This window comes from Panthera leo, chromosome D2 (genome assembly GCF_018350215.1).
Source record: "Panthera leo isolate Ple1 chromosome D2, P.leo_Ple1_pat1.1, whole genome shotgun sequence".
Taxonomy (NCBI): domain Eukaryota; kingdom Metazoa; phylum Chordata; class Mammalia; order Carnivora; family Felidae; genus Panthera; species Panthera leo.
In genome coordinates, this window is record NC_056689.1 from 82,701,114 (window position 1) to 82,724,380 (window position 23,267).

The 23,267-nt window shown below is 48.4% G+C and overlaps 1 protein-coding gene across 5 annotated transcripts in view; it reads right to left on the minus strand.

Moving 5' to 3' along the window:
* MKI67 (marker of proliferation Ki-67) overlaps positions 1-20,028 on the minus strand; it is a 29,027-nt gene extending 8,999 nt beyond the window's left edge. The window contains exons 1-13 of one of the 5 annotated variants that reach the window (XM_042908181.1): positions 19,853-20,028; positions 19,165-19,344; positions 16,007-16,085; positions 15,779-15,894; positions 13,470-13,536; positions 10,761-10,806; positions 9,220-10,284; positions 7,613-7,794; positions 6,144-6,462; positions 5,939-6,057; positions 5,662-5,833; positions 2,526-2,684; positions 101-1,548 (exon numbers count right to left, since the gene is read on the minus strand). In XM_042908181.1, coding sequence (XP_042764115.1) covers positions 101-1,548; positions 2,526-2,684; positions 5,662-5,833; positions 5,939-6,057; positions 6,144-6,462; positions 7,613-7,794; positions 9,220-10,284; positions 10,761-10,806; positions 13,470-13,536; positions 15,779-15,894; positions 16,007-16,085; positions 19,165-19,256 — 3,864 coding nt within the window. In that variant the 5' untranslated portion in view covers positions 19,257-19,344; positions 19,853-20,028. Of the gene's footprint in view, positions 1-100; positions 1,549-2,525; positions 2,685-5,661; positions 5,834-5,938; positions 6,058-6,143; positions 6,463-7,612; positions 7,795-9,219; positions 10,285-10,760; positions 10,807-13,469; positions 13,537-15,778; positions 15,895-16,006; positions 16,086-19,164; positions 19,345-19,844 lie in introns of all 5 variants that reach the window. The other 4 variants (XM_042908180.1, XM_042908182.1, XM_042908184.1 and 1 more) reach the window with 4 other exon arrangements.
* Between the last annotated feature and the right edge of the window lie 3,239 nt (positions 20,029-23,267).

A 23,267-nucleotide genomic window follows, 5' to 3' on the forward strand; every position in this document is an offset into this window, starting at 1 on the left:
CTAGAGAATGGGCCTTTTTCTTGGGTGTTCTTGGCCACCTCTTGCTTTTAGTTACTGCAGGATTTGGTTTCTGCCCTGGAGTTTTGTTAAACAAGTTGATGTCTTCATCATCACCTCCAGGTTCTCTGTGTGAGTTTGTGCTTTCCCCTGGCATCTGGGTGGGCTTCCTGAGAGCAGAGGGCTCTTCCTCCAGGCCTACTTTCTGGGGAGGGGTCTCGAGCCGCCTCTTTTGACTCGCTGGCGTGTTGCCTGGTCCTGGTAGTGGAGATTGGCAGGGTGCTTTGGTGGTTTGGTCACCAGTCATTGGTTTATCTGTGTGGCTTGGGGTTTGAAAGAGCTCTCTGAGTCCAGCCAGGTCTTCTAGAGAATGGGCCTTTTTCTTGGGTGTTCTTGGCCGCTTCTTGCTTTTAGTTACTGCAGGATTTGGTTTCTGCCCTGGAGTTTTGTTAAACAAGTTGATGTCTTCATCATCACCTCCAGGTTCTCTGTGTGAGTTTGTGCTTTCCCTTGGCATCTGGGTGGGCTTCCTGAGAGCAGAGGGCTCTTCCTCCAGGCCCACTTTCTGGGGAGGGGTCTCGAGCCACCTCTTTTGACTCGCTGGCGTGTTGCCTGGTCCTGGTAGCGGAGATTGGCAGGGTGCTTTGGTGGTTTGGTCACCGGTCATTGGTTTATCTGTGTGGCTTGGGGTTTGAAAGAGCTCTCTGAGTCCAGCCAGGTCTTCTAGAGAATGATTCTTTTTCTTGGGTGTTCTTGGCCTCCTCTTGCTTCCAGGTACTTTTTCTGCAGGGCTCAGCTTCTGCTCTGGAGTTCTATTAAACAATCCGCTGTTTTTATCACCACCTGCAGGTTCTCCGTGTGAGTGTGTGCTTCCTCCTGGCATCTGGATGGGCTTCCCGAGAGCCAGGGGCCCTTCCTCCAGGTCCACTTTCTGGGGAGGGGTCTCAAGCTGTACGCTCATTGCAGCTGGCGTGCCAGCTAGTTCCAACTTTGAAGATTTCTGGCGCTTTTCTGCGGTTTTATTCTCAGCCTCCTTTGGTTCCAGCGCACGAATGGGCGTGCGGAGGAGACCTTGGATGCCTCCCAGGTCTTCCTTGGGTTCTGTTTTGAGGGGGGTCAGGTCTGCAGCTGGTTCCTGGTTTTGCTCTGAATATCTTCTCGATCTCCTCACTGCGACCACCTCTTCAGAATTTTCCTTTGGTTCAGTATCGTTCTCACTCGCTTCAAAATAGCTCTCCTGTTCCTTCGCTGCTCCCTCCAGTTTCTGTTCTCGTTGCGGGGTCTTCCTCAGAAGTCGTCCCGGAGCATTCTCCACAGCGCCCATCTTGGCTTCTTCGTCCTTGCGCCCTGCTCCTGGCATCTGTATACTTCTGGGCCCCACGGACCTTCGAAGCCTGTTGGCGCTTGACGTGGCCTTCGGAGCCCCCGATCCCAGAGTTTTCTCAATGTTCACATTTACTCTGACACTCTGACGTCTGAGGACAGGGCTCGCGAGGCTTTTATCAGACGGCTTTTGCGGTCCATCCTGAGTCACGGGGAATACATTCTCTCCTACAGGAAATAAAAACACGCGTGAGAAATCTACTCTGTTCAGTATGTTGTGCCAATCTGGTATTTTTTCCTTATGAGATATTGTGTAAAACCCAATAGTTCAGCCTCCTGTCCACCTGGGCTAAGCATATGAGGCTACTTACATGGCCATAAATCTGTATTGCACGTGAGCCACACGCACCTAAGAATATCGTTACCTGGTGATATACGGCGGGTTCACATTTAGGAGGTGATTAGGATCCACAGAGATCAGATAAAAGAAAAAAAATTCCTTAAGAAGAGGATCCCGAAGGTTACCACACCGTGTCTCAGTCACCTGAATGCAGACATTCTTTCCTTCAAACGTGAGAAGCAAACAGCCATTTCTCCTGGGGAACCACTAATACAATAACAGGGCTTATCGTCAGGACGTGTGGGGTCCTAACTGCACAGGAAACATCTACTTTTCAGCACAGGATGCACTGTTCATATAGTAAAGCTGTTCCCTTCATGCCAGGCCCTGGGTAACCAGTACTCAGTGCAAGAGCAAGACAGACTCATGTCTCCCATCTTGGGCTCACACTGGGGCACAGGCCTTCTAGAAGATTCGCAGCACTAAATGTACACATTCTCTTTCTTTTGGGTTATTTATGGCAATTTTGAGTTGGAATAATTTATGTAACTACGACGAGAGATCACTCTACTTCTCTGCTGGTCAACCCCTTAAATAAAGAAAGCAGAAATGTGCACAGGCAGTTTACAATTATTAAAGGAGTACTCTTTTTTACGCAACTCACTGAATGCCAATGTTAGTTCAACTGCGAATAGGAAGTTCCCCTAAAAACAACAAAACAGAGAGGCTGGAAATGGTAATTTTTCAGGAGTATCCGTCATAGACAAATAATAGTGTATCTCTTGTAAAAAAAAAAAAAAAAAATACCACCTACAATTCCTACTGAAAATATTAAAGTGCTAGGAAAAAACAAAAGTAAACCAACCAAAAGTTTCTGACGTGCATAGCAGAGGTTTTTCTCCCGAATCAGGTACTTGAAACTCTTTTCTGACAACGTCCTCTGAATCTGAGAAAGCGCTGGGACGCAGGCTCATTGTTTGTGGCTTCACTTTCGCTGCTGGAGTCTGGAACATTTCAGTTAACCCTGGTATACGAAAATATGGGAAAAGCAATGAACACATCGCTCATACATGCCAGCAACCATGCCAGTCTGCACAGACCCCAGAGGAAGTGGCAGAGAAGGAACAGTGAATCACTCCCCAGAGTTCATTGGAGACAGTCATGTATTAATGATGAACTCATTTTGGGGCGCCTGGGTGGCTGAGTTGATTAAGCGCCTGACTGCCACGCAAGTTGTGATCTCGCGGTTCGTGAGTTCTGAGTTCGAGCCCCGCACTGGGATCTCTACCGTCCACGCAGAACCTGCTTCGGATCCTCTGCCCCCGTTTCTTTCTGCCCCTCCCCTGCTCGCACGCTCTCTCTCGGTCAAACATAAATAAAGATTTTTTTTAAAATAACAAACTCATTTGTGAAGAAGCGCAATGAGAAGTTGCGATGGCATCTCGTCTTCTTTGCTTTTCCTCTTGGTGAGAAAATCACATACGGGAAGGGGACATCTCAGTCTTGCAACTTTGCCCCAATTCTGACCACCAGCCGGGAGACAGAGGCCACCCCGGGCGCCCCCAGCCAGACATCCAGAAACCCGGTGCGCTCATGCTGCCTTGAAAAGCCCTAGCTGAGGCAGACCGGGGCTTATGTCCAAATAAAACCTTCCCAATTAAAAAAAAAAAAGACTGCCCATCGATAGTACTGTCAAATGGCGACATCACCATGTTTTCCTTTAACGCCAGAAAGTAGTATTAACATCATCTCAAAGAAAAGCACAATTCAGTTCTTTGAAGGGAAGATTGATCTTTCCAGAACACTCACGTTATCCCGCTTTCGTCTTACTCTCATCCTGCCAGCAATGGATCAAAATGCTCTCTTGGTCTGGCATCTGATTGCAAACTGTCTTTGAGAAGACTGTTCCGGAGGCCCTCGAACCAGCCATTTCACTTAAAAGTCTCCTCCTCCTGCCGCTACTCAGGCCCCCCCTTAAAGAGCCAGGATCCAGGCTTCAGTACAGACTGCTGTTTTGTCATGAAACTTATTCACACCAAGGGGTGGAAATTGTTGCACTCTCTAGGAAGGGGTCTGGAAGGGAGGTTGGGAAAATCCACTGTCTGAGTACTGAGCATTTAAATTTCTACTAATTTTATCTTAAAAATATTTTTGAAGATTGGTGTTTTTTTTTAAATTTTTTTTAATGTTTATTTATTTTTGAAAGACAGAGAGAGACATAGCACAAGCAGGGGTGGGGCGGAGAGAGAGGGGGACACAGAATCCAAAGCCGGCTCCAGGCTCTGAGCTGTCAGCACCAGAGACCGACGTGGGGCTCGAACTCACGAACTGCGAGATCGTGACCTGAGCCAAAGTTGGACGCTCTACCGACTGAGCCACCTGGGAGCCCCTGTTTTAATGTTTATTATTGAGAGAGACAGAGAAATGGCACAAGGTGGGGAGGGGCAGAGAGAGAGGGAGACACAGAATCCAAAGTAGGCTCCAGGCTCTGAGCTGTGAGCACAGAGCCCGACACGGGGCTCGAACCCACGAACCACGAGATCGTGACCTGAGCTGAAGTCGGACACTCAACCGACTGAGCCATCCAGGAGCCCCTGAGGATTGGTTTTTAATGCTTTGTAACATAAGGACATTAGAACCCTCACACATGAACATAATTTACATAATGTACACGTATGTACGTATGACTGCATATTGGGTGGTACATACTCGAAACTTTTTTCTCATTGAGTTTGCTATCAAAATGGGCTACAATTGTTCTGCGATTTTACAGGTATTTTTTTTTTTTTAAGCTAAATGTATTTTTTTTAATGTTTACATGTTTTTGAGAGACAGAGCACAAGCAGGGGAAGTGCAGAGAGAGGAAGACACAGAATCCGAAGCAGGCTCCAGGCTCTGAGCCGTTAGCGCAGAGCCTGACGTGGGGCTCGAACTCATGAACCGTGAGATCATGACCCGAGCCAAAGTCAGACGCTTAACTGACAGCCCCCCAGGTGCCCCAAAAAACTATGTGTAGTGATCCTATTGTGACAGTACTCAGAGGGGACTTTATTTGGGTTATACAGAGGAGTAGAACTATTCCATCTTAAAATACACCAGGAAATAGGGGTGCCTGGGTGGCTCAGTCGGTTGAGCATCCGATCTCACTTCAGCTCAGGTCATGATCTCGCAGCTCGTGAGTTCAAGCCCCACGTTGGGCTCTGTGCTGACAGCTCGGAACCTGGAGTCTGCTTCAGATTCTGTATCTCCCTCTCTCTCTACCCCAACCCACTCGCATTCTGTCTCTGTCTCTCTCAAAAATAAATAAACATTCAAACAAAAACATTTAAAAAACTACGCCAGGAAAAGAAAAAAAAAAAGACCCCATCTAATGGGAGGTGGAATCAAGTCTCCCCTCCCTCCAAAAGTGTTGAAGGCAGAAAGCACCGGTCAAACCATGGAGCGTGAAATCCCAGCCCTGGGTTCCTGTCTTGGTGCTAATCTAGGACAACCATAAGGAAGTCACATCCCACCGTCACTGAGAATGGAAACACTGGTTCAACTGTTCATGCTTAAGGGAAGGCCTCTTCACAGGCTTTCATTTCTAGAAACAGTTAAGTGTCATGGAAAGGAAGGAACTCTTGAAGCAGTAAAATATTGTTCAACTTCGGGGCGGTCGATTAGTATAAATGCAGGGGAGGGGCGATTATAAGAGCGAGCCTGCTCTCTTCACCATGAAGCGGACTCCATGACTCTACACGGATGCTGCCATCCGAGGCAAAGCTGTGCATTTACCGCTCATACCTGCCTCATGCGGGACTCATGACCCCCGATACGGTCGAGGTCCGGCTCTCATCCAACCCAGCAAGTTCTTCCTTGAACCACCAGAACCCCAGGAGCTGACTAGATCGTTGATCCTCCCGTCTGCTCCCCACCATACACATCTACGGCATCCGTCCACGTTCTCACGTGTAGGGGGATCGAAGGGCTACGGTTTCTAAGCCTCGAGGTTGTGCTTTTACCTGACAGATCTTCATTGAAGTCCACCTTCTTGTTGATGACAAAGTTGTTGAGCATTCTGTAGGGCCGGGCAGGCACATTTACTTTTTCAAGGTGAGCTTTCCCTATTATTATGGTACAAGGAGAGTTGGCATGGCCTGTACTAAACTCACTGTGAACACCGCTAACAGGCTTCTGGAAAAAAAAAAAAAATGTAACAAGATGAAGAAAACGTCAGCGCGTACCTCCCCCCCCAACGCGACCTTACATCATAGCACGTGGCCAAGGAGCTGTTCATACCTTCGGAGTGTTTGCTTTTCTTGGCCTTTTGCTCAGCTGTCGCAGGGGGCCGTGTTTGACCGCTTTAGCCTGGGTCTGTTTGGCCCCGAGTTTCACTACGTCCGCCCACGACTTTGCCACTGTCAGAAGGAAAACGTGTTGAAAGGTTTCCGAAGCCCCGTAAGTGAGAAAAACGACCGTAAGACATCGCGAACATGACACTAACCGACTAAATTGGCTTCAGAAGCTCCGCTCCTTCTTTTGGAGTAAATCCTCTGCAAGATGTCATGCTGGCTCCGGTCGATGGAGGTTCTCTTTGAAAGCAAGCCACCGCTCTTCCTGCCTCCCCTCTTCGGAACATCCGTGTGATGAGATTTGCTGCCGCCGGAGACCGAGGACGCCTTGGGTGACCTGCGACGTGGGTCACGGGCACCTGGAGAAGTCCTGGTCGGATCTCGAGCCGGAGATGCCGCGAACTGCGGTTGTGCGGTCACTTCCAAATGGAGTCCGGAAGAATCTTCTTTTCCCGATGGTTGAGGACGGTCCTGACGAGATTTAAATGTTCATAAGATACCTTACCGCCAACACAGAGTCTCTGTAGTGGATGTGAAAACCCTGCCCAGTTAAAGAATTTTAACTGTTTCAATCTGGAAGCACCAAAACGTTTCAAGCGCTGTCTGTCAAGTGGAAGGCAGAGATGGGAGTCTGTGCCCCTCATTTAAGAGAAAAAGGAAGGAGTGGGGTGGGGGGACAGCAAACCAGTCTTAAGTGAGGAGTGAGCATGCTCCGATCTGAATTGGAAAAAACACCACCTGTGGGCATCTAATCCCCTTTGGTCTACGTGGAAGGAGGGCCGCTCATTTCTGGGAGCCAATAGAAAATGGAAAGGGAGCCACACATACCTTATACTCCTTTTGGTAGGAAAAGAAATGAAAGATTGCCCAGGCCCTCTGAGGGGGGTGAGCTGGGAGGCCATACCTTTCAAAGACCTAAACTCAGGAGGACAACACAGCCTAGGGTAGGTGATTACAAAGTTCTAAATAGCTGATGGTGGAAATCATGGGCGTGTTGCCGTTCAAGGGTTTCCTTTTCACCTTATAATTCTAAAAGAAAACAAACAAACAAACCACCTTACGGTTTGTGTCATGATGTCTCCAGATTCTTTCTAATCGGTAGTTTGTTTGTTTGTTTGTTTTTTAATGGTTATCTATTTATTTTTGAGGGAGAGACACGTCGTGAGCAGGGGAGGGACAGGGAGAGGGAGACACAGAATCTGAAGCAGGCTCCAGGCTCTGAGCTGCAGCACAGAGCCCGACGTGGGGCTCCAACTCATGAAGCAGGAGATCATGACCTGAGCCGAAGTCGGATGCTCAACCCACTGAGCCACCCAGGCGCCCCTCTGATTGGTAGTTTTTACCGAACTCCCCCCCTCCCCCAGCCTGAGTGGTCTTCTGGAAGCAAGGCTGGCAGGAGGCCTCCGCCCGAAGAGGCCTTCACAGGTCTCCGCTGTGCTCAGCCACGTGAGAATCGGGGTTCCAAGCCCAGGGGTCCATTTTCCACCCCTCAGTGAGTGAGCCATCCTTTAGAATTTTTTATCTTTACTACGTTTTTAGAAAGAAAAAGGTCTCCATTGCCATTGTGCTGGCGTGGGACGTTTGGAAAGGATGTGCCCTAGGCGGGAGTGAGAATACTGACCGTTGACCCTACCTTGATGATTTTCTTCAGGACAGGTGGAGTGTGGCTTACAAGTGACCTTCTGGGTGTTTCTCCTCTCTTGAGAGGTGTATTAGGAGGTAAGTTTTCATCAAATAACTCCGGCTTCAGACGACCACCGAAGGAGACCCGCCTTCTTTTCAGGGGTGTTCCCTCAGTCTTATCTGAAATAACGAATACAAACATGGAGAAGGAATGGAAGATGTACGGACACCTAAGACGTGTTTCAAGTTGCCGTTAAAGACAAACCAATGGAAAAGCCCCCTTGAAAACTAACACCACAGCGTCTCATCCTTTTGTAACGTTCACGGAGCTGGAGCTCAGGAAAAGACCCAGGGACAAACCCACAAAGCGTCACGTCCCAACCGGACAGTACAAAGATCTCCTAGGAAAGGTTGAAAATGCCCACGTGGACAGAGCTTGATAAAGGGATCGGTGTGGATGGGGCAGCTTTCACTTTGGAGCAGGGGAATGACAGACAGATGCTTCCGCGGTGACCGGATAGGGCTTTTTCCAAAGACACCTATGAACTCGGACCTCGCCCAGGCCTACCTAGTGAGAAGTTGTGAACTTGAAAACTTCTCCAGGTGATTCACGAGTCCCAACCCCACCGCACATCCCCATGAACCGGCACTCAACAAGAATCCCTTGTCTGAGTGATGCCCCCTTTCTGAGACTCATAGGGACACAGTGATGGATGCGTGCTGGTCTAATTGCAGAGAGGGGTGCACCTCGCATGAGGGACCGTCTGCAAAACAGAGCCCGGACGGTAAGCCCGCTACTTCAGAATACCCACAGAACCACCCCCACCTCCGAAAAGTATGGGAGAAAACCCAGGAGCTACTGAGCCCACTCGGGGGTCATAGCCCTGCCGCTCGCTGGGTGACAGGAGGCCACAGTTTCCCGTTTTACAAAAGGGAAGTTAACAGGGATACCTGTCCCGGGGGCCCACCTGCTACCTGCATAGAGGATCAAAAGTGCCCATGTCTTTAAAGCACCTACAACAGCTCCTGATACAGAAACCCGTGGGGATAGTCCAATGGTTTATAAAACAGCAGCAGCAGCAACAACAACAACAAACAACAACAACAACAACAACAAACTATTATTAGGAGACGCGGAAAACAGAGTATAAGTATCTGAGAGACACCCTCCCTGTATTTAAACATTCCCAAGGGACTTCCCTGGACTTAGTTTATAGGAGCAAACTCACAGGATACGAGTGTTTATAGTTCGGAACTCAAAAGTTTCTGGAAAGCCATTATGCTTATTACTAGGCTTATTCTTTCTATCTTCTTGTGGGTGGAATGGGAGAATCCAACATGTTTTTGGACCCTTGTAGGTCCCCGGCTGTGTTCGTCCCTGACAACCCGCCCTCCCTCTGGAGCCCCGGATTAGTCGTGCGCGTCTTCAGGATGAGTCTATGAGAGCAGACGGTGCATCTGGCTTTGTGCACATAGACTCCCTGCCGTGGTGAAATCACCACCGACGGAAGGGAGGTCTCATCGGTTCCTATCTAGATACAAGGTATGAGCTTGGTCGGGGGGGGGGGGGGGGGTGGCGATAAATGCACAGTTAAGTAAACTTACTGATGGAGTCCCCAAAGTTGCTTGTATCAACTGAACTACGACCAGGTAACGCAGAGTGCATGCGCCCCACGGCGGCGCCCGCTTTCTCAGGCTGGTGGATGGAACTGTTTGGAATCTTCCTTTCAACTTGAACGGGCAACGGAGCTAAAATCGTGTGATTCTGAGTTTCTGGTTCTGGCGTAAGAATGTCCACACTGGTAGGAATACTCCTCCTCCTTTTGGAAAAGAGGTTTTCTGGTGTATCTCCAAAATTATCAGCGTTTTCGACTTTAGCGGGTGTTTGGTTTCTGGTTAAGGACTTCCTAGGAGTAAACGTCTTGTTATCTGTCCTGAAGCCTTCCTTTTGATCCAAATTCACAGACGCACTTCCGCCGGCGACCGTCATGTCTTCATGCTGACGTTTCCGCGAGGTCTGCGGGGAACGTTGTGCCAGGGTCTTGGTTGCTGTCATCTCAGGAGGGACGATGGGACTCCTGGTCTCCTTGGGAGTCTCCACAGCCTCCTCACCTTGTCTCCTGTCCTCGGTCTGGCTAATACCTTGTTCTCCCAAAGCAGGATCTGCCTTCATTTGGGTGCTCCGACCTGACCTAGGTCTGGATTTAAGTGACCCTGGGACTTGTGTCCCGCCTTGTAAACCACCAGAACATTCCTTCTCTGGTGGGCGATGGCTCCGCGTTCCGGATTTTTTACCGCTCTGTGGCACATCTCCTTTTTCTGATTTCGCATCAAGCTCTTCCTTCATTGACTCGTAAAGCTTCTTAAAGGGAGATTCATTGTTTGCACCATTCTCCAGACCCCGCGTAGAGGGTAAAGGCTTCAGGTCTCTACAGCTCGCTAACGTTATGCTGAAATCTTCCTTAGAATCCCTGCCTGTAGGATCCGTGGTATTTCTGGAGTTACCTCCAGCAAGTTCCGAGGGACGAACGACATTAGGCGTTCTGCTTGCAACCCGGTCCTCACAGCCACCAGAGACCGTGCCCACTGCTTGGACATTCTTCAGAGGCTTTCCTGAAACACTGTCTTCAGAGGCTCTTGAACGGGCATCGGAATCTTGAAGCTTCCCGTCTGGGCGATGAGTTATGAAATAAGAAACAGAAAGTTCAATCTTTCCTCAGTGATGAACACCTATAGTATTCAAATTGTCTTCTAGTCTAGCTTTTCACTTAGCCTGCAAATTATTTAATGCCCAAAACGTGTAACAGAAGTATTCTGATGCTGGTGTTACGAGGCAAACAAATAGGTCACGTCAGCCTCCTATAACCCATGTGAGGCATGGAATGCTGTTAATCTACTCAATTAAACCGGTAACTGAACGAGACTGCTTATCCCTGGATGCTCCAGTGAGCACGGTGCCCTCTAAGTCACTTGAGGAAAAAGTGAACTCAGATGTCTGCCTGTGTGCCATGGGAAGTAACACAACCTCCTAACTTTTGTGAAGCTGAATGCAGAACACAGGCGTTCTTGCTGCCCCTTCCTCGCCGTAACGCTACGTGGAGAGCTGACCTTGAAGGATCCCAGGAGAAAACCACAAAACTACTAACCAGGGTCGGAAGAGAGGCTAGATCTTGAGACTCGATGCAGAGATTCCTGTGAATTGGCAAAATAAAAAACAGTGATTTAGGTGTCTTTTCAAACATGGGCAGTCATATTTATTAAAATATTCTTGCTAGGGAGGCTCTTCCCTACCAAACTGTCCTTATATGAATTTTAGAGACTTTCACCCAAGACGCTCAGGGGCAAGTGCTCGTAATACAAGTATTTCTTAGCTGATTTTAAAAATATATAATGATAGTATAAGAAACAAACTTGAAGCTCAGAATTGTTTAAACTGGACGTCAGTTGAAGCGCCCAGGGGGCTCAGTCGGTGGAGTGTCCGACTTTGGCTCGGGTCATAATCTCCAGGTTTGTGAGTTCGAGGTCCGCGTCAGGCTCTGTGCTGACAGCTCAGAGCCTGGAGCGTGCTTCAGATTCTGAGTCTCCCTCTCTCTCTCTGCCCCTCCCTTGTTCACACTCTCTCTATCTCTAAAAAATAATCATTAAAAAAACATTAACAAGATAAATAAACTGAAGCTCAGTTGAGTTTTGGGAAGTTCCTCAAACTTCTCTCTCATCCCCCCACGAGAGAGCCAGAGCTGCAATTAGACATCATCTGCATGCAGCGTCTGTGAACCTACCAAGGGCACGGAATTATTGACTTAGTACTCAGCTTTGTCAGAAATAGGGTACAGGACCTGCTGGGGCCCCACTGGGCACGTGTGCTTTGGCTGGCAGGTGCACCCGAGAGCCGGGATGGTGAGGCCAAGTGAAACCAGCACACCACAGGCGCTCACCCTCAGAGCACGACAATCGGATCCGGGCTCCTCCCTCCCCCGTCCCCCCAACTGCTGCCCTCACAATCTGTCAGAAAAATTTTTAAGGGGCAAGGAACAACCAAAGAATAACAATTATGCAAGATGTAAAAGTTCAGTGTTGCTTCAAAGGAGGAAAAGTATCTCATCTGAGTTACTACAGAGGGAAAAAGAAATCACAAAATATATCCAAGGGCAAATAATTTAACTTTTCCCTTCAATCTGTTTCAGATTTCTTGGTATCTAACCCGCTGCTTCTCAAAATTGCTTCTCAAATTTGTGAGGGATCAGTTTCTAATTTCCCATCTGAAGTTGGCCAACAGTCTTATGACTAAACAGGAAAAATAAATTAAAACTTAAAAGTTATGTACAAAATACAAGCCCATTTTTGTACCATTATATTCCACAGCACAAAAGTCACTGCCCAACTGCTATCACATGTTCTCAGTATTTAGTTTCAGTACTGGCTTTAGCACAATCCCAACAATGAACAGTTCATAGACCTCTGAGACCTCTTATCAATGTTTTAAAAAGTTTATTTATTTGAGAAAGACAGAGAGAGAGTGGGAGAGGGGCAGAGATAGGAGGAGAGAGACAATCCCAAGCAGGCTCCACGCTGTCAGCACAGAGCCCGATGGGGGCTCGAATCCACAAGCTGTGAGATCATGACCTGAGCCAAAATCCGAGACCACTTATCTAACCCAAAGTTCAGCGTTTTGGTTGGTTCCCTTACACCCACCAACCAAGTAGGTGGAAAACCTCAAAAGCTAGTTTTCCCCCAAAGCTGATGAGTGGCAAGGTCAACATTAAGGTCACTGCTCTAGGGGGGAAGCAGCACCTCGATCTTCGGTAGAGTGGCTTCCTGCTCATTTTGGGCACGGGTACTGACTTGTAAGCCAGAGAATCGCAACCCGCTCACAGGAGACCAGCTTGGGTAGCTTCATAAAGAAGAGAAGTTCACGGGACACGTCCTACTAAAGCTCCAAGGATGGAGATAAGCCAAGCGTTCTGATACGCCAATACGTCTGTCACGTGACACCGTGCAGGACCCCTTTGGTACCCAGAGCTCCGATGTGATGATCTCAGGTACATAAAGATGGAGAAGAGCAGTGACCGGGAGACAACAAGAGCCACTAGATAATGTAATCCCCAGATTTTAATTCCTTGCAATGGGCTGTCCTAACCAAAGGTCTGCAAGATCAGATCGTGAGATGCTAAAGGGGCCTTTTGGGCCAAAATGTTAGACTGACCTAGTCCACTCTTTGTGAATAAAAGAAGTACAGTTTTCAATTATTTCAATTTATGGGGTGTCTCAGGTGCTCAGTCGATTAAGCCTCCGACTTCGGCTCAGGTCATGATCCCACAGTTCGTGAGTTCGAGCCCCGCGTCGGGCTCTGTGCTGACAGCTCGGAGCCTGGAGCCTGCTTCGGATTCTGTGTCTCCCTCTCTCTCTCTCCTTCTCCCCTGCTCATACTCTCTGTCTCTCAAAAATAAATAAATGTTAAAAAAAAATGAAATTATTTCAATTTATGGGGCTCCTGGGTCTGTCAGTTGGTTGAGTGTCCGACTCTTGATTTGGGTTCAGGTCATAATCCCAGGACCGTGGGATCCCAGCCCCGTGTGGGGCTAACACAGAGCATGGAGGCTGCTTAAGATTCTCCCTCCCTCCCTCTGCCCGTCTCCCCTGCTCGCACACTCTCTCTCAATAAAGAAATATAAACAAACAAACAAACTCAAGTTTGTCTAAGTTCATCATGTTTAAGATCTCAGTCACACCTTCCTTACAACTGGCCAGTCATCCTCACTTGTGAGACACCATTCATCGACGTGCACATTAATGATTTCATAGTATCGTGCACAGGAATCAGAACTCAAAGTTGGATGCCACCCCTCGCTCATCACCTGTTTGCGTCTTTGTCCTGGGAATTCAGTCGACTTCCTTCCGTCCTCGTGACTTTCATTTTCGTACCTGAAGTGCACAGAAGGACAGACACATATTCAGATTCAAGATCTGTAACTGACGGTAAAACTTCCTTATCTGATTAATGTCCAAGGAGCGAGGAACAGACTTCAGGTTTCATTCAAGATATTACCTTATTCATGGAAATAAACGTAGTTAGGAGAGATCTTAGGTCACCTCAAATTTCTTTTGGAATGCTAACGTCATAGGTTGGGGCCCGGGTTGATTTCTGAACACGGACGAGCCCGTGTGAGTACCTCCTATGTGAAAACTTAGTGCATAGGATGGCCGATCGGATTTCCACTGGTTTGTATCCCTGGAAATCATCTGAGGACTTGGAAGGTCACCCAGGAAGCCCTGCGGCACCTGAGGCCTGAGTCACTTTGTGATGTTATTTACTGCAGGGTCACCACAGAGCCACCCTAGACCTTAGGGCTGCTGTGATCTCCTCAGTTTCCTGCTTACTGTATCTGTACCCGGGCAAAGACTGGCACATTTCTTAATATGTAGAGAGATTTAGCAACATACAAAGTCGCTCTATCAGACCTCAAGCGTCAATTCACAGAACAACCTTTTATGGGCATACTGAACTTGGCCTCCAGGGGGCGGTCTGATCTGAAACAGCTGGGTGTCTGGAATTGCTTCTCATGGTAGTCGAGTTCTTGGTCAAGTGCCTCTTCCTAAGACCTTTTCCCCATTCTTTGTCGGAGGGATTTAATTATCCCAGTTAATCTCAGTCTGAACAGCACCTCATTTTGGGGGAGAAGTTCTGGTCTCCACTCCACATCAAATACTTCCAAGCTAGAAGTCTGTTCGATAAACGCGCCCTTTAAACATGGAGGCAAATTCAGAAACAGCACGGGAAAGAAACAGCCAGTGGAACAAACAGAAGATTATCTATTTGATACAAACGAAGGCAGGAAGGAAGGCAGCGTTCCATTTGGCAGCGTGGATGAAAACCATGACCCCACCACGTGCTGCTTACAGGAGACACGATGTATATCCCAAGGCACCCACAGAACGAACACAGAAGGATGCACCATGCCAGCAGCAACCAGAAGAGAGGGGTCGTGCTAACATCAGGCAAAATAGATTCTAAGATAAAAATTGTTCACAGAGACCAAGCATATTTTATAATGATAAAAGGATCAACCTATCGAGGAAATAAACCAATTATTAAAAAAAAAAATGTACCCAACAGCTGGTTCCAGGAGACCATCTAAACCCTAAGGATTATGCAAAGCTGAAAGCAACGTACCAGAGAAAAATGATAAAATGCAGTCACTGATAAAAAGCATCAGTGAAGGTACAGGATCTCTCAGAAAGATAAATGGCAGGGCTTCACCCACCAGGAGATAATTCTAAATTTAAACACACACATAGGAGAGCCTCAAAACACAGAGAGCAAAAACAGAAGAGCGCAAAAAAAAAAACAAAAAACAACAACAACAACAAAGAAAAAAAAATCCTCAATGTGTGATTTCAACTAACCTACCTGAATAAGAATCAAGGGGGTGAATTACTATGATTCTACAGCCAGGAATTTGAGTCTAATGGACACAAGTGGACAGAACACCGCACCCGAGCTGTACAACGCTCTCTAGGGCACCCCTGCCGTCTCTTCACATGGCTGTCCCTCTGAACACCTGCTTCCTCTTCAGTGTCCTAATCTCCTCTTCTTACAAGGACACCAGTCAGATTGAATTAGGACCCACCCTAGGGGCCTCGTTTTAACCTAATCACCTCTTTAAAGACCCTATCTCCGAATACGGTCATATTCTGGGTTGCTGGGGGTTAAGGCTCCAACATATGAATTTTGGAGGGACACAATTCAGCCTGTAACAGATGGAAATCACAAAGGCGCTCGTTTCATTTCGTGATAAGCCCATCTGGGCATCTTATCTTGTATCTTTCTCTATGAGCGTCTTTTACTTTCAAATGAAAGAGAAACTGAAAACTGTTTGCGGCTTCACAACACTTGCAGCAAAATAAAACCCCTTGGGGATCTGGTCGCTCCTCTTTGGCCCAGTTAACTGCATTTGGATCCTCGAAGGGGATCACCCAAGTCCCCTGCGTCATCCCTTCTAGACTCTTGTGACTTTAGATGGAGAACCAGTGGTGAGCATGGCAGCCTCAGATGCTCTGACACTCACCAGCATTACAGAAAGATCACAGAAGTCTACAAAGCTAGTTCTGGTGCATCAGAAGGTCCATTTACGTTGAGTCTGATTTGTTTGGACTTCTCACCTACCTGAAGGAACGGTCAACAACAGTGATCACATCTCCATGCTTTAGTTGTACAGGTCCATCAATGGTAGATCCATTGACTTGTGTGGGATTCGTGGAACTGAAATTAAACAGCATTGCCTACAAGGTAGAAAAAAAAGGGGGGGGGGAATAGGTAACTCACAAATGGGTAAGAAGTGAAATGAAAAGTTAAAAAAAAAAAAAAAAAAACAGACTTCAAACACCCACTTACCTCCTGCCCATTGATTTCAATTTTGCAATGTTGTTTTGAGACTACAGGGAGCTGGATGCGAATGTCACATTCAATACCCCTTAATTGAAAAAAAATAAAATAAATAAGATTTTTAAGCTCCTGCATATTTAAAAAAAAATTACATTAACGTTTCAAAGTAAAACATCATTTGACCATATGTTTGATCCTTAAATGCAACAACAGAAAGGAATAAAAACTTGGGCAAGGTCCCTGAACTGTGCATTTTGCAAACAATTGACAAGTGGTATATAACCAACTATACTACTAAACCTTTAAAACTTCAAGTACTTAGGGCGCCTGGGTGGCGCAGTCGGTTAAGCGTCCGACTTCAGCCAGGTCACGATCTCGCGGTCTGTGAGTTCGAGCCCTGCGTCAGGCTCTGGGCTGATGGCTCAGAGCCTGGAGCCTGTTTCCGATTCTGTGTCTCCCTCTCTCTCTGCCCCTCCCCCGTTCATGCTCTGTCTCTCTCTGTCCCAAGAATAAATAAAAAACGTTGAAAAAAAAAATTTAAAAAAAAAAAAAAAAAAAAAAAACTTCAAGTACTTAGAAATAATTATAAGGGAAAACAGTAGAATACAAAACTGGAATGCCTTTTACTGAAATACCTGCTTATAAGACCCAAGTAAGAGAGCACAGTCTGGAGAACGGTGACAATTTTTAATACTCTGTGCTTTTTTTCTATAAAAAAAGGTTTATATGTGTTCATTTGTAATGTTATGTATGTTTAGAGGTTTAATCATCACGAGTGCTGTATTTTTTGCTAACACCTGTCTGTGCAGCCGTGCTTTACAGACAAAAAGCTTACAATTACATCAGCACCTATCTTGCGGTGTTGTTCAAGCAGTACATGAATTATACACGTCTGGCGTTTGCCTGGCACACAGTAAAAGCCACGGACTCAAGAGCTTTTCATGGTTTTAAAACTGCACTGTATTAATGGGCAGATTCAGAAGTCTTATTAAAACTACAAATGCAAACAACAAATACACATTATTAGATTCAACTTGTCTTTCCACACAAGGAACATGAACAGGGAGCACCAGGAGGGAGAATTTCCAAACCCACATAGAAACTAATCAAAACGGTCCTTAGTAAGTTTCCTTGGGTCTGGTGTCCCTGTTACTGAAAGTTTAACAATTATAGGCTCTCTGCTCTGTTCTCAATATAATATTCTGGTGCCAAGAATATCTCTTTCTACCTATGGCATATGACCAAACACTTAGGAATGGGTTTTGGGTTTTTTTTTTTTTTTAAAGTGTATTTATTTATTTTGAGAACACGTGAGTGAGGGAGGGCCAGAGAGAGAGAGAGAGGAAGAGAGAGAATCTCAAGCAGGCCCTGCACTGTCAGAGCAGAGCAGATGCAGGGCTTGAACTCACAAATTGTGAGATCGTGACCTGAGTCAAAATCAAGAGTAGACATTTAACCGACAGGCGCCCATGAATGGGTTTGAAATGTCAAATCTTGCATAAAAAGATACTTAATCCCTTCTGTATAATAACCAGAGTGACTGACATCTGATACCAAAACGTTTATTCTTTTTCCTCCGAAAAGGAGCTAGAGCAACCCACTTTAAGCTAAAGAGGAGAATTTGATTTTCTGAATATTCCAGCAAGAGAGAGAGACAGAAAGAGACACACACACACACACACAGAGCCTATCTCGTGTGTTTGGCTGGGAACCGCCGGCTAGCATCCCTATGGATCGGTTGTTCTTGACCTCAGCACTGTTGCCATTTGAGGCCAAATGATTCTTTATAGTAGAGCGTGTCCTGTAATCTGTGCACACTATACCCTGTTCAGCAGCATCCCTGTCCTCTGTTCACTGATGCCAGTGGCATGAGCTTCCCACACCGTGACATAGAAAAATGACTCCAGGCCTTGCAAGAGGTCTCCTGCAGGGCAAAATAATCCTAGTCTGAGAACCACTGTGGCTTATGATTCCACATCCAGGCCACGCTTCTATTAGACACAGAGTGCCAACTATATGGATCACCTTTTACTTGCCAGACCCGTACTAGGCACGGAGCACATAATGACGAACTAGACAGTCCCTGTCCTGGGAGAGCTTAGGAGTGGGAGACACAACCAAAGCCTCCTCGCCCTGTGTAGCGTTAGGGAAGACAAGAGCAGTGTTCACCAAAGGCTTGTCTTTAGGTAACATTTAGATGATTATCGAGACGGTGGAAAGGAATCCCTCACACAGGAAGATAAGAGAACATTCCAGTCATAAAGGTCAAACTGGCTAAAAGCACACAGAGGAGCAAAAGCGTAGAATGTCCGTGGTAGGGTAGAACGTGGTAGAGGGCTGGTAGGACAGGACGGGGTGTGGGTCCCACTTCACAGGGCTCCACAGGGAGGGTGACCTATCATTGATATAAAAAGTCACACGTCAGGGGCGCCTGGGTGGCTCAGTCGGTTAAGCGGCCGACTTTCGCTCAGGTCATGACCTCGCAGTCCGTGAGTTCGAGCCCCGCGTTGGGCTCAGAGCCTGGAGCCTGTTTCAGATTCTGTGTCTCCCTCTCTCTGACCCTCCCCTGTTCATGCTCTGTCTCTCTCTGTCTCAAAAATAAATAAACGTTTAAAAAAAATTAAAAAAAAAAAAGAGTCACACGGCAGAAAACGGGAGGGTGTCTGTTATACAGGGACCACAGTTATTTACCAACAACAACACAGGACAGCAACAGGAGAGAAAGAAGTTCTCAAATCACTAGCAAGACTTCTCCCAGCTTCATTTCCCCAACAAACCAAATTCGGAGGCTCTTCCCTCATTTGCTCAGGAGGGTCCCCCCACAGCCAAGGAACACCAAGTTTGGAGGGGTTTCAGGTGAACATCCTGGCCTTCTAAAGAATGCATGAAGTGAATCAGGATTTGAAGATAATCTACATCTTTCTCCATTTAAAGATTTTATCAAATCAATTTTAAAATGTGTTTGATTAAAAAAAAAAAAAAGTATATAAACATTGTCTTCAAAATCCTAGTTCCTAATAAACAACCATGAGAGGTTGACGACCGGTAGGAAAGTCGCCAGCAAACTGGGGGCAGGAACTACTTCTCGGGTGCTTCCAGTCTGTTAATCTGTGATTAGGATATTAATGTCTTTTAAAGGAAATTGTCCACCCCGATGCAGGGCTCACCTTCCAAACCAGCAGGTGCTGAGGCTCAGTGGAAAGTGGGGGCCGTCCGCCCCGCTCCTTTTGATGGTAACAAGGCGTCCTGTAGGACCCATTTTCTAAACAAGATGTTGAGTGTAATCGGTATAGGAAGGTCAGGCATCAAAAGGTCTGCGGAAGCAAACTTGATGCAGGAACATACCACTGAATAAAACAAAAACAAAACACGCGGAGGAGGTGGGGTGTTACTCTGAAAGCCAAGAGCTAGGAAGTCACTTGTAAGTGACCAAATGCGCTGGCTTATACGATCACCATGCTTCTGCCACCCTGACCCACATCTTACTTGAGCCCTGGGGGAGCCCCAGCCAGGCCCCGGGCTGCACCTTGGAGAGCACCCGCCCCCCCCCCCCCCCCCCCCCGCCCCGCCAACACTCAGTGCCCCCAAGGACCCGCGGCTAGAACTCTCGAAGCTCATCAAGGTCAAGGCTCCAGGGAGTTCCCACCAACACCCGCTCGCCGGAGCCCTGGCCGCGCTCCAGGCGCCGGTTCCCGCAGAGCAGAGGAGTCCCCACAGCTCTAGCCCCCAGACGCACCGGCCGTCCCCGAGCCCCGAGGCGCCCCGGCCGCGGCTCACCCGGGACAGTCGCCCGCACCGCCGCGGCCACCGCCCACCTGAGTCCCCTGCTCCTCCAGATGCAACTTACGTCCTCACCCGGAAAAGCCAGCGACTCTTCCACCGGCGTCCACAGCCCGCCCCGCGCTCCAGGGACGGACACCGCCCGCGGCCACCTCCGCCGCAGTCCTCACTACCCCCACCCCCCGCCGTCGCCCTCGCCGGCGACCAGGTGGCCCAGCCTAGTTGCGTCCGGGACGCGCCCGGCGTTAGCAGCTCCGCGCGTAAAGCCGCCGCCGCGCTCTCCCGATTCAAATGAAAACAACCATTCGAATTTGGCGCTAAGCGCTGCGATTGGACGCGGCGGTGCGGAGGCAGACCAATGGGCAAGGAGCGAGGGCGGGCGGGGGCGGAGCTAGCGGGGAGGGCGCGGGCTCCGCGGGGCGGGGGAGGGCGGGGGAGGGCGGGGTGGCGGGCTTCCCGTGCACCTGGGGCGCTTTCTCAGGGTCCTCACCGGGGACAGAGTAACACCGGGGACAGAGTAACAAGGGTGGAAGTGGGACATGGTCTCACTGCCGCGAAACCCGTCTTGCCTCCTTTTCTTTAAGGACAAACACAGTTGTACACAATATGCGACTCATTGCTGGAAGGTTTGGAAATTTTTAAAGTCCCCATAGCTCCCCAATGATAACCGATTATTACAAGCAATCTCTTGTGTCCTTTCCCAGCTATGCAGGTACTAGTCTCTTTCAAAAACACACTAAAAAAGCATGGTATGCACATTGTTCTGTATTTTGTGTTCTCTGCTTCCTTCATCCCGTGGATATTAATCTTGAGCACACGTTCCCCTTTTACTTTCTTTTTGATGGCTGCAGAGCATTCGATTTTAGAAACCATAATTTCCTTAATCACTACTATTGCTCTCCATTTATACTGAGGTTCCCAGTATTTTCCTCTTAGAAAACAAATTCTCCAATCGTGCCTTACAACAAGAAGGGCTTCTAAAATAACCACAGGATTGCCTCCTAGAGCCACCTTCCTGGGGGGGGGGGGGGGGGAGGGCGCTCCTGTGGAACATGAAATGGGTTCATCATTGCTTTAAAATGAATTGACAAATGAACTTTGAAGCTTCCTGCTCCTGAGGGGTAAGTCAGAGATGGACCGCCTTCAGGAATATGGAATCGCTCCTAGGAAGGAAACGTGCATGTGTAGGACCTCCAACTCCTAATTGTCTGGGACAAGGCTGATGTAGGTAATTTGAATGCATGGATGCTATTAACCTTCTTTAGGGGATTAGTTTCCATTTCCTCCCCCTTTACACTACCACAGAACGCGCATCTCTGAACCACCCCAGAAAACACTACTTCCTACCAGGGACGGCTCTGTGACCTTGCTGGGGCAGCCTAATTAGAACGGGGAGGTGCTGAACTTCCTGTCAAATCATCTTACACACACTCCGCAGTACACGGAGTCAGCGCTCTAGACAGAGCAGGAGTTACAGGAAGGTTTAGGGGGTTGGCAAAGTGCCAGACCCGCAGGACAGTCCCCTTAAACCGTTTGGTGGCCTACTTCAGCGGTGGGGCTTTCGGCTGGGTTTGAAGCTTGGCTCACAACCTAAGATTTCTTTGAAAACGCACATGTCCCTCCTGTGAGGAGAATCCCACGCCCCATCTGCAGGGCTGGCATCTGGACCCCCAGCCCCGCTCCAACACCATCAGAGTCTCGAATAGAGCGTAGAGTGGGGACCCCGTTAGAGCAACGGGCACCCCAGATGGGCAGGAAAAGGCTTTGGCCTGAGGGCTTGTCAGGGTATCCCCTGCCGGATGCTCATAGCGCTCACACACCCATGGTCAAATCAATCAGGCCAAGAAAGTGTCTCCAGGGGACTTGCCTGTCCTTGGACACCTTCTCCTTGTGCCTCCCCCCTGCCACCTTCACTTGCCTGAAATTTACTTGGGGAGGGGCACCTGGGCGGCTCAGTCTGTTAAATGTCCAACTCTTGATTTCGGCTCAGGCAGTGATCTCATGGTTCCTGAGTTCGAGCCCCACACTGGGCTCCGCGCTGATGGTATGGAGCCTGCTTGGGATGTTCTCTCTCTCCCTCTCTCTCTGCCCCTTCAGCTCTCTCTCTCTCTTTTTCAAAATATATAAATCAACTTTAAAGAATTAAATTCTTGAAATCCACTTGGAGGATGGCCCCAGGCATCTAATAAGGGACCATTTGACAATCTTTTTCAGTTCCACACCCATCCACCTGATGAGAGGGTGTATTTCCAATATGGGGCATATGTTTAGAAGGTATTTATCACCTTTGAAATGAGTGTGTTGTTTGGTCATCTGTGTTCCAGTAAATAGTATATTCTGTGATCTCTGACACTTCATCCAGGAGAAAAGGTGGGGGGAGGGCGGTACAGGGCAGGGAGGTCCAGGCGCCCCTCCCCGGGCAGGCTGCGCCCCCATAAGTGTGGCCGGTCCTGGCTGAGTCTTACCCTGGCACCCCGGGAACTGCCCTTGCCAGGTGCTCCAAGCCCACAGGCACCCTCAAGGCTGCAGGAAGAGGTCATGGTACCAACCATCACCGGAACTGCTGTCTTCCTTCCTAACTTCCCTTCCCCTCCAGGTCTCTTAATCACATCCCTCCTCCAGCCAGCTTTCTAGTTTCCAGGGCAGAGGAGGGCCTTACAGTGGGGGTAGGGACAGCACAGGTGGCCAGGGGTGGGCTGGGATCCTTCTGAAATGGATCTGGCGTGTTCTTCCCTCTCACAGGTGAGCTACACCACTGAGACCCTGGAGACCCCTAGACGTCCAGTGGCCGTCAGCTTCAGCCATGACACCCAAGCACTGACCCAGCCCCAGGCCGCTTGCCTGGCTTCAACCACCGGCTCTAAAGCTGGGCTATCTCCCCAGGGCCCCCAAGGCCAGGTGTGCCCAGCCCCCTGAGCAAGACCCCGGTTGCCTCTCACCCAGCTCTTTGGCCCGCATTCCGCAGGTGGGTGGGCAGGTGGCCTATGGTGTTGGGCGGTCCCTGACTCCCCAACCTCTTCCCACACTGGGTCACCTGGGCCTTTCTTCCTGGCTTGTCAGGGAGGCCAGTTCCATCTACGCCCCAGCACGTGTGTGGGACCACAGCTCAACGTAGTCCTTACGCTCCACTAACCCGGAGAAAAGAGGAACCCGAACACTGATCTCTACTCTCTGAGTTTAGAAAAAGAAACTGGGACAAAGTATGATATCGAAAAACATGAAAGAAATTTTGAAAAACTTAAAAAAATGTTTATTTAATTTCGAGAGGCAGAGAGAGTGTGCACATGAGCAGGGAGAGGGGCAGAGAGAGAGAGGGAGAGAGAGAGAATCCCAAGCAGGCTCTGAGCTGTCAGGGAGAGCCCGACACGGGGCTGGATACCAACCACGAGATCATGACCTGAGCCGAAATCAAGAGTTGGATGCTTAGCCAACTGAGCCACCCAGGCACCCCGAAAAACTTCTTTTTTATCAAGAAGCTAATACTATATGC